This window comes from Musa acuminata, chromosome BXJ2-5, assembly GCF_036884655.1.
Source record: "Musa acuminata AAA Group cultivar baxijiao chromosome BXJ2-5, Cavendish_Baxijiao_AAA, whole genome shotgun sequence".
Taxonomy (NCBI): Eukaryota; Viridiplantae; Streptophyta; class Magnoliopsida; order Zingiberales; family Musaceae; genus Musa; species Musa acuminata.
The window spans coordinates 47,902,103-47,919,697 of NC_088342.1; the positions used below are offsets into that span (position 1 = coordinate 47,902,103).

The 17,595-nt window shown below is 41.5% G+C and overlaps 3 protein-coding genes across 5 annotated transcripts; all 3 read right to left on the minus strand.

Annotated features, from left to right (window-relative positions):
* Window positions 1–104: 104 nt before the first annotated feature.
* Window positions 105–4,228, minus strand: LOC135581144 (serine/arginine-rich splicing factor RS2Z32-like). Of its 3 annotated transcripts, none has more exons than XM_065110265.1 (7): window positions 4,159–4,228; window positions 2,705–2,848; window positions 1,933–1,972; window positions 1,681–1,776; window positions 1,400–1,596; window positions 1,214–1,291; window positions 105–640 (listed from the first exon to the last, which is right to left on the minus strand). In XM_065110265.1, exons 2-7 carry the CDS (start codon window positions 2,809–2,811, stop codon window positions 244–246), a joined length of 915 nt encoding a protein of 304 aa, XP_064966337.1. In that variant the 5' UTR covers window positions 2,812–2,848; window positions 4,159–4,228; the 3' UTR covers window positions 105–243. The 3 variants fall into 3 exon arrangements, with proteins under 3 accessions (XP_064966337.1, XP_064966336.1, XP_064966335.1); XM_065110264.1 differs by lacking the exons at window positions 2,705–2,848; window positions 4,159–4,228 and adding exons at window positions 2,043–2,189; window positions 2,293–2,672; XM_065110263.1 differs by lacking the exons at window positions 2,705–2,848; window positions 4,159–4,228 and adding an exon at window positions 2,293–2,672 and having other exon boundaries at window positions 1,933–2,189.
* Window positions 4,229–5,243: 1,015 nt separating this feature from the next.
* LOC103986459 (WUSCHEL-related homeobox 3-like) lies at window positions 5,244–6,078 on the minus strand. Its single transcript, XM_009404480.3, has 2 exons — window positions 5,785–6,078; window positions 5,244–5,495 (listed from the first exon to the last, which is right to left on the minus strand). The coding sequence occupies exons 1-2, from the start codon at window positions 6,076–6,078 to the stop codon at window positions 5,244–5,246; spliced, it is 546 nt and encodes a 181-aa protein (XP_009402755.2).
* A 3,133-nt stretch (window positions 6,079–9,211) lies between these two features.
* LOC135613187 (putative respiratory burst oxidase homolog protein H) lies at window positions 9,212–14,353 on the minus strand. The gene is made up of 15 exons (XM_065110266.1): window positions 13,432–14,353; window positions 12,726–12,888; window positions 12,590–12,638; window positions 12,361–12,474; window positions 11,867–12,283; window positions 11,387–11,773; window positions 11,196–11,291; window positions 10,968–11,083; window positions 10,790–10,892; window positions 10,612–10,700; window positions 10,361–10,511; window positions 10,121–10,288; window positions 9,901–10,029; window positions 9,746–9,824; window positions 9,212–9,670 (listed from the first exon to the last, which is right to left on the minus strand). The coding sequence occupies exons 1-15, from the start codon at window positions 14,207–14,209 to the stop codon at window positions 9,561–9,563; spliced, it is 2,949 nt and encodes a 982-aa protein (XP_064966338.1). The 5' UTR covers window positions 14,210–14,353; the 3' UTR covers window positions 9,212–9,560.
* Between the last annotated feature and the right edge of the window lie 3,242 nt (window positions 14,354–17,595).

Below are 17,595 nucleotides of genomic sequence, written 5' to 3' on the forward strand. Positions count from 1 at the left end.
CAGATTCCAACATCTTTTCCGCCATTCCTCTCTTGAACAGATGATAAGTAGACGAGATCGAGTTAAACTACACATTCACACGGTCACAAGAAACACACAGCAAATTGGTAGAGACAGACCACAAAATTTAACGTTCAGAAGTCAACAAAAATTGTCCCCTACATTGACAACGGTCCACCAAATCTTTTCTTGGTTATGGAAATAATTACTAGCACAGTTCTGCTGCGCTACTAAATGCTGTGATCAGTCTTGCGACTCCCTACCACTGGGAGAAGCATGGTGATCATCATCTCCGTCGTCCTTGGGACTAGGGCTCCTCCCATTTGGCTCAGGACTCCGATATCTATCACCCACTGGCGAGTTTTCACGATCCTGGCTCATTGTGCTCCTGCTGTTCTCCCTCACAGGGCTCCTGTTGTAGTCTGATCCATTGTGCTCAACATCCCTACGCTCCTCAGGCGAGGGGCTCCGAGACCCACGCGGGCTCTTGCTACCGTCAGGTGAAAGGCTGTGCTTCCTCCCCTTGGATGGAGGTGGGCTCCTTGACCTCGGGCTCCTGTCGTATCCAGGGCTTCTGGACCTTCTGTCCCCGCGTTCTCTGTTTCGTCCATCTCTTCTTGGAGCAGGAGACCTTGATCGGCTGGTGAGGAAAACATTAAGGTTATAGACACCTTTACAACTGCATGATTACTGAAGTTAAAAAGACCCTTGTCCTTCACAACACATTTTTTCCTAGGTACTATATGGTCAAATATTGCATGGTTGACACCACTCAAGTCGCTAACAATAATTCTATACCTCGATAATGTACAAATTAGTGAACCAAAAATAAGATTAAACAGAAACCAAAAAACAGCTACATCCAACTCGTGTGTGTATGGTGGGATGGCAATGTGATGATTTCTGTACGAGTTGTCAACGGTTACGGAAATATTAACAGTAAAACAACCAAAAAGCAAAACAAGTATCAAGCCAAAAAAAAAAACTGTAAAAGATAGTTGCGTTGCCTTCAGAAGACCTCTCCAGTAAATGAAAACATTTCGTTTACACCAAGGCCATAATATACCATCATTTACCCACAGAGTCGCATCACACAATTACATACCAATTTAGCTCTCTGAAAATGCATTTCTACATACATGTATGTAGAGTTATAGATGCAACAAACTAAAATTTTAAAAAAATCTAAACGGATGTTAATATGTTTGCTTACCTATAACTACGGCTTCTGCTGTAGCTTCGGCTCCTACCACGGCGAGGGGATGGAGATCGTGAATAACTTCTCCCAGGCCTGCATAAAACACCAGTATGATCTCCAAATGAGCTATACCCAGAATGCTGGAGAAGCCATTGCCCAAGAAATAATTACCAAAACGGAAAAAATCGAAGGAAATCCTACTTGAGATTTTTAGGACTGTTATGGCAGTTTCTTTCTATATGGCCTCTTTCTCCACAGCGATAACACTTGTTCTTCCAATCACCAGCTTTGCAGTCTCGAGCCCAATGGCCATCTATGCCACAGTTAAAGCACCTGCCAGAACCAGGTGGAGGGCCTCTTCCAGGATACTCACGTGAACCACCAGAACCACGTGGAACCTAAAGGAATACAGAGTTCAAGTAGGAAGGAACAAGAAATAAACGAGTAAATTAATGTGTCGACTTTGTAGTTAAATCACATACCCCCTTTGCAAATTCCACTATAATACGGCTTCCATCAAATTCTCGCCCATTCAAGCTGTATCTAGCATCATCTGCATCTCGGGGGTCGCTAAATTCCTGAAAATGTTAGGCAAACCGAATATATGGAACAGGGAGACCAAGCCAGATGTAAGAAAGATATCAAAAACAAAAATATAATGACTGCTCACTGGCATCCCAAAACAACAAGGAAAGAAAGAATAGAGATTGCATAAAGAGTAGAAGTTGACATACAACGAAAGCATAGTCATGTTTCATGTCCACATCTCGTACTCTGCGGAAATGGTTGCCAGAAAGAATAAGGCCATCAGAACTCAAGTAGCAGACCATATGATAATTCGCACCTCAGAAGAATAAAACACCACTTTGTCACACGCAATAAGACTACAAAAGAATCGCCAAACTCTCATTAAGTTTGCAAGACTAGCCACCAATTCCACTGAGGGCACCCTCTCACCACAGACCTCCCGGCTGGGCAAAAACCCAACAACCTTCAACAAGATCATTCAAGTTAAAACACACTCACTTTGACTTAACCTTCTCACAACATAATTATATATAAGAATAAACGGCAAAAAACTCAGAACAACATACTGGCTCTGGAAAGTATGGCACCTCCAACACCTTGGCAATTTACCACGACTATGAGACTTCTTGCAAAAGCCAAATGTAAAAGAAGAAAGAATATGGAATAGCTACCATCACAATAAAGCCAGATGGTCAGCATCCTATATCTAGTAAAATAGTGCAAGTAAATTATAGCTTGGAAACAAAGACAGCATCGAACCATGAATGCCACAGTGCGTTAAAAAACTAACCATAAAAACACAAAGAATTATATAAATCGCAAGCCAGTAAAACTGCCTTATTTTACACACAACAAAAATCATACAACAGAGATTTAAAAAAAAAAAGTTTGATCCTACAAAACTACAGGAATTATTCTCATCACTAGAATCAGATCCTGACGAAAAGAACAAAGCAGATGTGATAGCGACTATGGTACCTGCCATATCTGCTGAAAAGGTCTTCAAGATCACGTGAACGAGTACGAGAAGATAGGTGACCAACATATAGGCGTGTGCCGCCGTACCGATCGTCATAGCGAGGCATTCTTGGTGCTGTAAGTCTTCTGCAAGTACCAGAAAAGCTACAGCAGCATTTGCACAATCAGGTGATTGAATAGGCACCAATAAAATAAAAAAGAGAACCAAAATTAGCAATAACTTGTTTAATTTGTCTTATATGAAACAAGACAGATGAAGGTGTAACCATGCACAAGAATTTCATGGCGCTGACTCAACTATATCATTTTAAAGGTCAATCTAAAAGTACATTGTTTTATCTTTTCTCTAATCACAATGCATGAACCGTACAAAAATTTTTACGAACAACAAAAAATAAAAGGGAGTTAAACTGGTGGGTTCGGATGGTCTGCACCTCAGAATAGCTACATAAAAAATTATACTTAGCTTATGTACATCTGAAGTAATTTGACTTACATTGTACAAATGCATGAAAGAAAAAAATATTTCATAAACCTCCTCTCCATTGTAATGCACATTTATCATGTCTCACTTGTACATGTATATAGATAAGTCATATAATCAAGAGCAAGGACATTAATTTTCATGCAAAGAAAGATAAAGAAACTATTAAGAGGGTCATAATCTAGGGTGAATCAAGACGAATTTGAGCTATTGGTTCTATTTCTTCTTTTCTTCAAAATATGAACAAATACTAGAAGTCTAGAAAATAATAAAAATTGATGAAAGAATCATGATGTGGATATTCATATTGCTTCAGCCATGAGACAGAATAATGCAACGTTAAGAACTCTAAAAATCTGCAGTGCGCTTGCCATTAATATTAAATTGTCGAAACTTCTCATACAATTGACAAACTAGCTTTAACCTCATATTACGGCCTACTAAATTCTATCGCACAAAACATATATTTGCTGCAGAAGAAGATAGAGATCTGATGATGTTCACGCTTCAAATCAACACTCTCGCACCAAAGAAAGTGGAAAAAAAAATAAGGAAGGCTAGGGTTTTGAGTGACAATTGCAGGATATTTAGAAACTTGAAAAGGTACCACCAAGTTCTTCAGAAGCAAAAGGAAAAAAAAAACCCTTTTTTAGGGATCTACACATCCCGCAACACTATGATCAAAGATCGAAAGAATCAAGAACCAATCTTTACCATGTCTCAAGGGCTATCTCTACAACGACAAGAAGACAACAGATCGACCGTAATAATCAGATCACGACGAAGCCTCAACACCCGAATACTTCGAATCAAACCCAACAACACGACCGAAACAGAGAGATCTCAGAGCGAAGATACAACTTTAACAACACAAGATGCAAAAGAAAATTTTGTCATGCCATCAAGGGGCAGAATGGAAACGAAACAAATTAAAAGTCTTCGATCGGGAAATAAGAAGGAATCAAGCAACCTGTGAGAACTGAGGGGGGGAGGCAGAGAAGGAAACCCTAGCCGGCCGGCCGCCCGAGTCTGGATAAGAAGTCGCAAGGTCGTATCCGCAATGGAACATGTCGACGATACGAATGGATGAGTTCGTGGATGAACGGTCGAGATGGACATGACTTGGGTCAACCGTGTCATCTTAACGGTGAGATGGTGTGTGTATGTCTTCCACAGGGAGCAAAAGTTATTGTGACGTGCGGGCTCGTACACTGAGTGCTACGTATGCGGCAAAAAATAATGCATTGTCACCTTAACTACGTACAAAATCCATGTTAATTACGTATACGATTCCATTAATATAAGTATAGCATTTTAGCATAGCAAATTATGTACAAAATGTCAGATACTTGGTATGAAACTTTTTTTTTTGTAGAATTAATGCCACTTATGTGCAAAATCTCCACCAACTATGTATAAAGTTTCCAACTTATTTCGCAATGTACATATAGATTCTTTGTCAATCGTGTATAAAGCACGAGTTATGTAACAAATGTAAAATTATGGCTAAATAGGTCATTTATGTATAGAATATTGGATGACTATCTATCTCTATGATAATATGTGCTTAATATGTATAATGTATATGTCGGTCAACCGTGTAAACAAATGTGTACTAACTATGCCTAGAACGTACGTAAATTGTGATTTCAGACGAAGGAACAAGAAAAAGATATATAGCTAAAATATTCTAAATTAAATGACTTTGTTCGATTCGAAGACCAATATATTTTATGTGATGTTTTTGCCTATGATCATCATCTTAAGGTATACAACGAATGTTATACGGAGAGAGAGAGAGAGAGATACATGATTTGAACATTATTATTTGTATGATGATCAATTTTAGAAAAGGTAAGCAATCGAGAAAGGATTCACAACTCTAACAAAGGCTAGACATGTAGAGAAGTGCGATGTTCAAGTTACACAAACCAGGCAACAGTATTCATGGCAGCATCAGAAGTAGGTGAAGTGGGAATTAGACATGGTCACATAATATATGAAGCACACAGAAAGAAGACGAAGCTACAAATGCACCACTGCGAGCTGCTGCACTTAATGGGTGGACTTGGAACGCGAGGAGGACTTGGAAGAGCTGCTGCTGCACTCGTGTTTGGTGGGGAAGAGATCGAGGGTTTTGAGAGGCTTGAAACACGAAGAGACTGTGAGACCGACGTCAGCCCACTGTGGATGATCACCTTCCATGGAACTTGATGCTGTCACAGCTGCTTCTTGGCGTTCACCAGCAGCACTCTCTAGTTTCCCCACCAGATTCATTTCTTGGGTCGTTGCATCTTGGAAACAGCCCTATAATCAAAGAGCATCATCAGGAAGGACGCGAAGCATTAGTTCTTGCGCTTTCTTCCTTTTTCCTCTCTACGTGTTGTGGGAGCTTAACGTGTAAGAATCATGCAAGTTCATACGAAGCATACGGAAGGAGCAATCATGCATGAATATAGTCAAGCATATGATGCAAAACCCTAGAAAAAGAATTACAAGGGAGAGAGAGTCATAAAATATTAGTACCAATGCGATGACAGTGCTCACGATTGGCAATGATGAGAGGAACTAACACGTACGAAGAAGAAACGAGGACCTGAGTCAAGAAGTTTGATGGGTTCTCATGGTGAACGGAAGTGGGAGGAGAAGCCTCCTCCGACGGGTGGGGGAGGTTCTTGTGGCGAAGCTTCTGCCGATCCCTAGCCTTGTGGTTCTGGAACCAGTAGAAAACATTCTTGCCCTCTATCTTCCCATAGAAAGAGAGATGAGCGGTTATCTGCTGTATCTGGGAGGCATTAGGGTTCCTGACGCCGCTCGCATACATCTCCTCCAGTATCATCAGCTGCTCTGGCGTCGGGCACCACCTCGTCGTCGAATTAGTCTGTGACATCTCTACGGCTCCCCCCCACCCCCCCCCCCTCCCCGCGCACTTCACCTAGCCACACTGCGCCTCTCTTTTGTCTCGCGGGCCGACCCTAGGAATGAGTCATTTATATGCACACATAGGGGGTGTAGCCAGAGAAGTAGGTGCATTTGAAGGAGAGGAAGGAAGGAAGCAGTGACACGCGACAAAAGGGATGAGGGACGACGGAAGGAGACATTAAGAGGAACAGTATCGGTGGAGAAGGGGAAATAAAGGTGAATTCTGTCATGCAGTTGTTCCCAGAGAGGCATTCATTTAGGTGCACGAGACCTGCTCGTTCCTTGTTCACCACCAATCTTCTCTTGTTCTCTCTCTCTCTCTCCTTTCTTCGGTTCTCTCTTGCATTGTTACGGTGGCATCATGGCACGGCATTCTATGCACATATATATATATATATATATATATATATATATATACATATATATATATATACATATATATTTATATATAAAACCTCGCGAGTGTTTCCGTCGGCATAAGAAGGAACTAATTAAACCCTAAGAGACAGTGGGTGACACAATTGAAATCCGAGAAACGTATGTCGCGCGTTTCCTCCGTCTATCAGCGCCATCGTCGACCACCGGTCCAAGAAGAGAAAAAGGTCACGGGGTTTTGAGGAATCATGGGCGCGATGTCAAAAGACGTACAAGGAATCACTGGATGGCGTTTCGAGGAACAGTGGAGAAATTAAGTGGCGATAGTCGTACAGAGAATTAAAAGCTGGTGGTGAGGAAAACCAATAATAAATAAATGGACGTGGATGTAAAGTCTACATCCATCGTGGGGGGATCAGATCGAATGCCTGCAACCAGCATCTTTTCTCCAAGTTTCTTCTGGGTGTTGCCGGTCGAATCCATAGAGAGAGAAACCACATGATGTGTGTTACTTACTGATCGACAGCTTGTCTTGCCAACACAGGGTGGATCTTAATGCGGTATTGAATGCGGAACTTAAGATGCTCCTTCATTGCCCCAACTTTTTCAGTTCGATCGTAATGAGAGCCATCTGAAGCGCAGAAAAGAGGAAATGTACGTAAAGAAAAGGTGATGCCGAGAGTGAGGACTTGTGTATCTCCCTCTCTTTCGATATGGGTGATGAACCAACCATATAGGACGTGATCATGATTCCCTCTCTTTCGATATGGGTGATGAACCATACAAGACGTGATTATGATTCCCTCCCGATCACCCTACTAATGCCTCATCAAAACGGAAATGCTTTGATGCAGCACGGTATAGTTGGCAACCAGAAGCGAAGGATGTAGAGGATACAAGGTGGTGATGTGACCTGTCGTTCATCATGCCTGCAATCATCTCATTCTCCTTTCTCATACGCCACCTCTCTCTCTCTCTCTCTCTCTCTCTTGTGGCCTGCCATTGCTGCATGTTATTGATATCATTTGGTACGACATTCCAAGTAAGATCTCTCCATCTCGTTCAAAAGGAAACAGTATCATGTACGTGTTTTGGGAGGACACTGGCCCTTCTGTCGACCATGTTTCAGCCTTGCGTCTTCGCGTGGAGCCCATGGAATTCCAGCGTTTTGACCGTCATCTTGTGACCTGTCTCCATCCTCCTGCTTCTCGTCCTTCCGGGAGTCGTTCCCATGGAAATATACAAGTCGTTTGATCGTGCTTTTTTTCTCTTGAAACGTCGATCAATTTTGAACTTGCTCCATGGATTTCTATAATGAAATGGCAACACTCGGACCGCTCTTCATTCGTTGTGAGAAGATGAAGTTCGCGTGTGCCAAAGAGCGAAGATGAAATAGCCGACTTAAAAGAAGGGGGCAATCACCAGATTCATGTTTGATGCATAACGAAAACTTGCAGCTTATACTTGTCGACAGTCAAAAGGAATTGTGCAGGAATCAATCGTTCCATCCTGGACTCGGAGACTCGCTTGCACGATAGGGATGAAGGAGAAGGTGATCCAAATTCTTTCTCAAGTCAGGAGGGAAGAAGAGAGAGAGAGAGAGAGAGAGAGTATATATGATTGCAATCGTAGATTTCTTTTCTGAGTCGTTGTCGCACGTAGACATCACAGATCATGCATCCTTTGACTCTCAGTTAATCAACTGGATTTTAAAGTGCTTCTACAGCGTCGAACAGAGAGAAGAGGGTGCAGAAGGAACGCCTTGGCAACTCCATTAGACTGCAATGGAGTAAAGGCTACCTGTTGAGCCTTCATGACCATTAAAATTCTTTGACCGGCCACATTCTGATACCACGAGTAGCTGACAGACACTCCTCCACAACTTGTATTTGTTTTATGTTTCTTTGTTATGCTCTTCTCAGCATTATTCTTCACACTCCCTCTCTTACTGTTCCATTGCAACCATGTTGATGACCTGATCTGTTATGGCTCATCGATCGATTGCAAATCATAATGGAAAAGAATTGCAATTACCAAGAAACGGAGCTTGTTGCATGCAACCCAGGTGGCCGGAGAACCTGCTGCTGTTGGAGTCCATTGCTATCTTCGTCTCCTAGATGCTGTTGTAGCGAGTGGCTGGAAGAGCGAAAGTCCAGAGGTGTTGTTCATAGATCGGCATTTATACTGCAAAGATGGTGAATCGAATTGATGGAGAGTGAGCTTCGAAGATCTCGAGTGGCATGAACCGGAGGAATTACTTCACGTTTCTGATCCACCAACGAGATATGGACACCTCGTCAAGGTGTGAGCCTGAGAGTTTACATTCAAGTAAAGAGTGTGAGAAGGATGCAAAAGCACACTGGGAGTTTGCTCCAAGCATCTGAAACAAGTGAATCATATCATAGGGTCGATCAAAAATTCGTTGGAAATACTTTTCTGTCAGCAAAAAATAAAAATAAAAATGAAAACAAACAAACATAGTACTACTACCATAAAGGTGTTCTTACACTGCACACAAGCTTGCGACTCGAGTCTTCCATAACAGCAGGCTATAAATATGCCCAATAACTACGGACGGTTCTAATACCTGCTCAGGAAATGGTATCGGCCAAAAAGAAATCTACTCAGGAAATGGAGAATATTAGTATGGTTTTGGATCTATTGCGGTCAGGCCTTTTGAAATTTAACCAAAAATTTCAAAAAAAATCATCACCAAATGATCTAAATAAGGAAGCAATTGCACGACGAGCTTTATAATATATATAGAAAAATGGCGAAGCGAAATAGCCAAATGCCAGAGCAAAAAAGCCCAAGGCAAGAAAGATTTTTTTTCTTCATGATTCTGCTGATGGAATAGATATCTCAGTTCTTGAATCGTTTCCGGACAGTCAGAAATGATGAAGGAATCATTCATTTCTCGCTACTTCACACCTGTTCTAAATCTTTTTCTCTCGTGTATGTTGTAACATTTCATCCTATCAACACTGGAATTTCTGTACAAGACTTTTCTAATGGTTCCCGAAAACTTTTCCTATACGACCATGTTTTGGCTACCAACATTATCTTGTCTCTTCTCTAGAAGTTCTCCTTGTGGAAATGGAATCGAGTGCTGGTGTCATGGCTGAATTCTTGTGAAAGATCCTTCAGTGATTTTGTGAGTGTGGGAGGTCCACAGTAGAAAACACCTGCAATTCCACAAGTTAAGGAATCTAGACATTGAAGAGGTAGATAGAGATACTAAAAGTTCGAAAATAGTTCACCAATTCGAGCAGCTTTATGGGTGTTGGACAAGTCGGTAAACACTTTCCTCCAGTTTGGCCTTGCAAAGTGTGTGCGTATCTGTCATGCATGAGTTAGAAACTAGAAAAGAGCAAGTCATGTTCTCATATCTTACTATAGGATGAAGGTCAGTTACCCGACTTCCAGATACGATATCAACACCGTTTTTGGCATGTTGAAGTGACTGAACCATTGCGATAAGGGCTGACCTTGCATCGCCTTCTTCATACACACTTGTCAAGTAGTTGTGCATCTCTATGACATTCTGCATATCCAATCATTGTCGATCAGTTATAGTACTATGCAAAATGGAAATCGAGTCAAGTTTCAAGGAAGCAATAAATTTAAGGAAGTACATTGTAGTCTCTCTCAGCAACATCATTCATGACACTTTTGAACCATTCAAAGGATCCTTGTTCCCTTGTCACCCAATAGAAGTAGGCCCTTCCTGGACCATTTCCTTTGGTGTTACTTGCATCTGCATTTGTGTCAGATGCATCTGCATTATGTATTCTTTGCATTTCCTGCATGAGATTTGAGCCTGTCAATGGTTCCTTAAAAATGAAATTATGCTAATAATTTTGAATACAATTTACCTCATTGGTCTTTATATTGTTCAGGAGATCCTTCAGTATACTTATAAATGGAGTTGCACCAATTCCTAGCCCGATGAGCAAAAGAATGTCGTATTTCTTGTAATTTTGAGCTGGTGCACCATATGGTCCATCGATGAAGACCTCTGGAAATCTGAAAAATAGTTATGTCACTCAGTGGATCTTGATGCATTTAAAACTTTTGTGCAGAGTTAATTGTTAACAGGATTCGATTAATACAGAGTTTTGATCACCTTGTATCTTCAAATTGAACATCTGCCACAACTGTGGTTTCAAGTCTCTTTAGATTAGCCTTCTTCAAAGTGACCTGAGACTGGCAGACCTGTAGCAAGAGATTTCTGCTCGATAATTCCGGCGAAATTCTAACATAGTTCTCTTTGGTGACAAAAACCATTTTATTCTTAAAATAACCTTTCCAAACAGATTCCTAAGCTCAGACGTCCAGTCCCCTAGCGTCCGGATGTGAACACTCACATAATCATCTCCTGGTGCAGAAGTGATTGAGAACGGATGCCTGTCACCAAAAAATACAAGCTTGAGTACAGGAAGTCATTTCTTGGTCATGCACGATGTGAAGCTCGACACTTACCATTCGAAGGGTGACACATCCGGGCATTTGACGAAAAGGTACATTCCACTTTTGTATTTGAAACCTGCTGGTTTCTTCATATGTAACGAAAGGACATTACCTGGATATATTGCTGCCTGCATGATACATGGGAAAGCTGAAATCATTTGTATTTGCACTTCTGTTGATCGGCTGGTGCATGGATAAAATTCCGCATCTCGAAGTTGCATATACTCATGAGTAGCTTACCTTGATGATGCTCACATGAAACCTTTTCTCACGAACCCTCCGAATTAATCTCTCACAGGTATAAAAGATGATTGGAATCGTAAGATACATCCATGTCTGTGCACATAAAGTTAAACTATCGCTGTGCCAAAACATATCATGAAAATCATTACTTAGAGATTGCTATATGTCGAATAAAGAGCAGGACTTACTGTCTTCTTGTACCATTCCTTGGTGAGGAAAAGGAAGTATGAGTGTACTATCAGAAGGACGTACACGACAGCCAGAAGATGGTGGGCATACCAAAATGCGTTGAAACCAGATAAATGGTGGAGGGGCGATGGCAGCTTGACGACATTCCTCCTAAACGAATGTGTTGCCAGTGTGAAAGAAAATGCCATGATGATGATCATGAGGATCCCGGTGGCCCCGGGGGCACTTGCCACTAGAGATGCATAAGTGGGTTGCTTGTAGTTGAAATTAGGTCCCAGTGTTCTCATGAATGTCGGACTAGGACATGTTATCAACCTTGGAAAATCACATGTTACATGAGCAATTGTGTGCACTAAAGTTCCGATTGTTATTGCCAGCGCGATGGTCTGCAAATGTTGATACGTGTGAAAGAAAACATAAACGGGCACTTAGAAAAGAAAATTTTCATGGTATGCTTACCATCGGAAAAGCTTGCTCACCTTGTGGAAGTTGATGTTGTCATCAAATGGGATTATTGAACTGAGACGGGTTGATCTGAGCCCCGTGAGGGTGTTGCGACAAACAGGGATGAGAATTAGAGCCATGTTCAATTTGAGGGTCTCAGCTGCAGCCTTGGCCATGCAGACACAGTAGCCCATCACTTCGAATGCTGCTCTCCTTTCGTACTGGAGAAATTTCCATCCAGCTAGGACTAGATTGATTGTTAACCAAAAGGAAATGAACCATATCCTCTTCCAGTTCTCATGAACAAAATCTGTGGTCATGCTGAAAAATCTGGTGACTGGGTTTCTGTATTTCAGCGGTATCATTGTTCTCGCAAGGCTCTGCGAACTTTTTGTTAACTCGGCTCCGTCTGAGCTAACCATCCCTTGAAGTAATGTCTCAAGCTGCCAAAGCTGGAACAGAGAACGTAAGCTGTAAGTCTTGACTCAAGAAATTTGTCCAGCTTATCACATTTCTCTGAAAAATTCACCTCAATGTAACCCAGACCGTCTGGGTCAAGCTCCTCCATTATGAGAGCAGCATAGGTGGCCGCATGTGCTTTCAACTTCGCAAGCTTGTTTGCTGCGGCACTCAGAATGATAATCTATCGAGTACGATAATCCCGGGGTTACTCACTATCCACATTTTATGAAAATAAGAGCATTCCAGACAGAATGTAAGGATAATTGAGAATTAATTGAAAGATTTAGACTAGTTACCTCCTTCACCTCATCTTCTGAGAGCTTTCCATCACCATTCTTGTCACACCTATTTTTGATAACATGAAACAACATATTATGAACAAGTTCATGAGGGTCGGTGTGGAAAGCAGATAAGAGTCGAGAGACTGGTTACATTTCGAAAAAAATCTGGAGTCGAGAATCAAAATTTTGGTCCGTCATTTCTTCCCAAAACTCCTTCAGTTCAGATTTGGTTATACCGTTTTCTGGTTCCAAGTTCCTCCTCCTTGCCAAAGCAACAAATATCTCCCCGGCAAATTCCTTTGACTCAGCCATGCCTGTCAAATGGGAATCCAGAACAAGGATATAAGAAGTACATTCATCCCTAGATCCAATTTCATTTTCCAAAAGACAAAAATAAACTTAGATTTGCGACCTGTCTTTATTTGCAAAGATCAATATATGAGCGCCCCAAAAGAGAGAGAGAGAGAGAGAGAGAGAGAGAGAGAGAGATTTTCGCTGATGGAATGTCTTTTTCCATTTGTTTTCTCAATTCATTGCTTTCTCCTCATCAACACTTGCAAATTATTGGTTTTGTTCCTGTATAATTTTATTCAGATAAATTTGCTTTCTGGACACGATGATTTTTATCCGATCCCAACCCGACAAGAACAGAGGAGGAGGATGATGAAGGAACAATTTAGCTGCCATTAAATGATTTCCTTCACGATGTGCAAGAAACATTCTTTTGGTAGACTATGAATTGCCCGCATCGAGATTCAATTCTCCTCTACTCTAATCTGTAAATTGGGTGGAGAAATGACTTGCAAGATTAAGCTCCCTAGGTTACATATTTATCAGCAGGAGATGGAGGGACTCACCGATGCAGGGGCCGAAGTTCTCCTTGGGAAGCCTCCCCTCGACGGCAAATTGACCGAACCGCTTATCGACGGCCTTCCACCCGTCGTTACCGGCGGACGTCTTATCGAGGAAGCGGAGCCCCGCGAGGCCTATCTGCGTTCTGGACGTCACCCGGTTCATCCTCCCGGCGTTCCTCCTCTCCCTAAGGGCTTGGATCCTGGAGCTGGGGCTCTTCACGGACTCCCTGAAGCTCATCATGATCTTGGACGGCTGGGACAGGAGGGTCCGCGCGAAGCTCTTCGACGACCCGGATGACTTGTGGCGAACCACCGAATCGGCGGCGGCCGTCTGGATATGGTCGCCTTGGACGACGACGCTCTCCAGGTCATTCGCCCCGCGATCACCAAGGGGGCTGTCCATGAACTCCTTCGAGAGCCTCATTCTCTCGTTCTCGCTCTCGCTCGAAACAAAATTGGACGCTATGGGACCAGTAAATTGGTGGTAAATCTCTCTCTCTCTCTCTCTCTCTCTCTCTCTCTCTCTCTCTAAGAGGGAGTTGCAGGTTGCATGGAGCTCGAGAGAGAGAGATTGAAATGGAAGAAACGGTCTAAAAAATTGGAGGTTTGGGCGGGTAGATGACGATGGTCGAGAGAGGGTAGGGGAATTAATTAATAGGTGGGAGAGTCCTGAGGTGGACGACAGGCATCTAATTGGGAGAAACACCCGAGAACGCGGGGGGAGGGGGTGCGCCCCCACCCCGGCGCGTGTGCAGCGGTGATTTGCTGATGAAGCCAACATCGGAGTAACAACCCGATCCGATACACACCGGGCCCGGAGCTGTACTCCAGGATTGGCGACTCCATGGCCCTGCCCAAAGTGAGAAAGCCCTTGCTGGCTTTTTGTCTTGCCCAAGAATCGAGCTTTTTACCCAGTGGAACGAGCAAGAAGAGGTTGGAAGGATGGGAGTACAGTGAAGGGTGAATGCAGCAGACATCATCATCATCATGCCTTTGATCGAGACTCTTACTGTCATCTCTTCTGGTTCCCTCGGTCGGTGTGTCGTAGTCGTCATGCCTTGAGGTACTTCATATATGATTTCCCATTTTTCTTTTGAGAATAAGGAATAGAGTAGCGCTGCCTCGCACACCATCCAAGTGTAGAATCTTGGGATTTAATTCCCCCCACTGGAGAACAAATAATTAATTCCCCCTGCACAACAAATAAGCCCAAAAGCATCAGCAGGATAAATGCATGCATGATATGATGTGGCATCAGGCATACCTCATGCACGGTGGTGTGTGCTCCTCCTCCTCCTCCTCCTCCTTTAGTCCAGCGCTTTACTCGACGGCAAGCGAAGCGCAAACTTCTTCTTGTAGCTTCAAGAAAATCGAAACAGAAACGGATACGGAAGAACAATGGTGGCCGCTTCTTCTCAACTGCAACACCTCGACACAATTGTTGTTGTTAGGTTTGAATCCTTCAACCAACTCTCCTGTTGGATGTCTTGTCACGCAGCAAACTCAAACGACAGAGAAGGCTGCATGGATCCCTTCGCCATTATGTTGGTCACCCAACACTTGCTTCCTTCTTCTCCCATCAAATGGTCTGTGGAGTCCAACAAGACGTTCTCCCAAAAAATGGTCATAGTTTGTTTGACAAGGTCTTCTTCTTCTTCTTCTTCCATGAAGCATTTATGTTGTAGAAAGACTTGGGAATAAGGAATTCTAACCTCCCCCCGTATTCCAGCAGGCTGGAGCTATAGCTAATTGCAAGTGGATCAGACCAAGCTTTGCCAAAGATTAAACTGCACCTCTCTGTATATGACCGAGTCCTGATGCGATTGCCATCTGACGAATGCATCACAAAATCATTAAGATATCAAGGCAAACAAATAGAAGAAATGTGTTGACCATGATCACTGGAAATAAAATTTGGTCTTCCATGCATGAGAATGCGACCTTAAGTCTAAAGAATGTAATTGATATTTGTTTGAATAAGCAAGTCTACTTAGAAGCAACACTAGTAATCGATTTTAATTCAGTCACTCGTTGGTTTACTTTTTGCCTCTCGAGGACCAGTTCTGCACCACCCTTTTAGGCCATGAATCCTGCAAACAAAATGCCTTGCGATCATCTCTCTCAAGAGTCAAGTCAATTTAGTTTCTTTTAGGACTCAACAGATGTAGGACACATGGCATTAGATTATGCAAAATATCATAGGGAGATAGTGTAATAATAAAAACAATTGATAACGATCGATGTGGCTGCTGCTATACATCGGTGTCTGATAATTGCAGTTGAGTGAACGTATCCTACAAAGTCGAAGGAGCATCATAATCAAATCAAGTATGAAGTGAATAACAAAATACAAAAAACCAGATCTTCAGATTTGGTTACGAAAAAACAAGATGTGATGGCTTATGTCAGTTTATTCCTGAAAAAGGGCCAAACTTCACTCGATCTTTTTCTAAAATGTCACCAAGGGCCAAGCTTTACCGTATACGGCTCCTAAATACATCTCTTCTATACCAAGACTAGGAGAAAAACAAACAAAAGGGTTCCGATACTTTTGGATTATCTTTTATATGTAAAATCAAGGTCTAAAAGAAAACAGAGTGGCTTGTTTGACTGGTTTGTCTTAGTATTTTCAAGAATAAATGTCCCCAACAATCGTCAATAAAAACCAATTCCAAGTTTCATCTTAGGCTACTTGTTTCACATCCTCCATTTTGTGTTATATTCCAATAACAGCTCTATGTGTCAAAAGACATGGTTGATTTAACATAAGTTTCTAACATAACAGACCCTTTTTTATATCTCATATAAGGTATTTACCTACTGATTCTAAAACAATATATATATATGTTGTTGATCGGCTGTGAAACAACACACTTAACTGGTTCTGACAAATAAAGAATGTGTCTAAATTTCAAGTTCCGCATTACAAACTATTGAATAAAAAGCTCATCTAAAGAATATACTTGAAATGAATGATTTATAGGTACCCATTCAATACCTAAGTTCAATTTTCTTATAAGTGAAATCAGAGGGAAGTGTCTCGATGAATGCTATTTAGTTGCAAAAGTAGCATTACCAGAGTAGCACAAGAAGTCGTGCTCATGTTAACAAATTTAGCCTTAAAATATAAGTAATACTATCATAACTACAGAATTTGTTTCTCTCCATGATCATAAAAAGATACGTAAAAATGAAGTGCTTATTTTAAAAAAGAGTTGTCTAAACTTCTACGGGTATGCAGGGAACTACCTGAGAAAAGAATCAGCTAATCAAATAACTTCATGTGTCAAAAATTTCTACACGTATCAAAAACAAAAATAATGCTGCATATGTTTCAAAACAAAAAGAATAACAACCACCCTAGAAAAGAATCGGATAATCAAATTTACAAGTAATTTCTGAGAATTATAGAGCTCTTGAAGTCCACCAGTTGCTTTAAGCAAAAGAGTTCTCGAGTGCAAGAATATTGTTCCTTAAAAATAGCAACATGTTCCAAATAATTTTCAGAACATATATTTTCCCAATTGTTCTTTTTTTCCCCCTAAATGGCATGAAATAGTATTAGAAAGCATGAAAAATTTCCTTATGAAATGTATGATGGGTAGAATGTCTCGATGAACATAGGTAACAATTTTTCTCTCAGCTTCTTCTTCATGAAGGTAATGATTACATCGAACGTATATGCAATTCTTCTCACTTGCAGTATAGACCGCAGTATGGCATAGTTTCTTAATTCATATTCCATTGTTAATGGTTTAGCAAATGTTAATTGGCAGATGGAATCAAGTTTAAGGTACATGAAAGAGATATACCTTCGTTCCCAAAGACAAGGAAATATAAGCCAAGAGTTCACCTCAGGCCACCCTCAGTACTCTGGTGCAGTATGTATAATCTAATGTGCTAAAGTGTTTTGATGCTCAGATCACTTCAGCGAGGAAATGCATCATGACGACAACTTGATCTGTTAGGGTAATAAAAAAAAAAAAATCAATTCCTCAAGTCAAAAAGACACCATCCCTAAGCCAAGATTTGAATCAAGATCCAATTGAGCCACAGCTAACTGTCCTGCTTAAGGAGAGTCATACTTGGTGGGGAAGTATTTTTATTCTTATTTCTAATTAGTAACTTTGGAAGGTTTGTTAAGTCCTAATTAGAGTCAAAGAATAG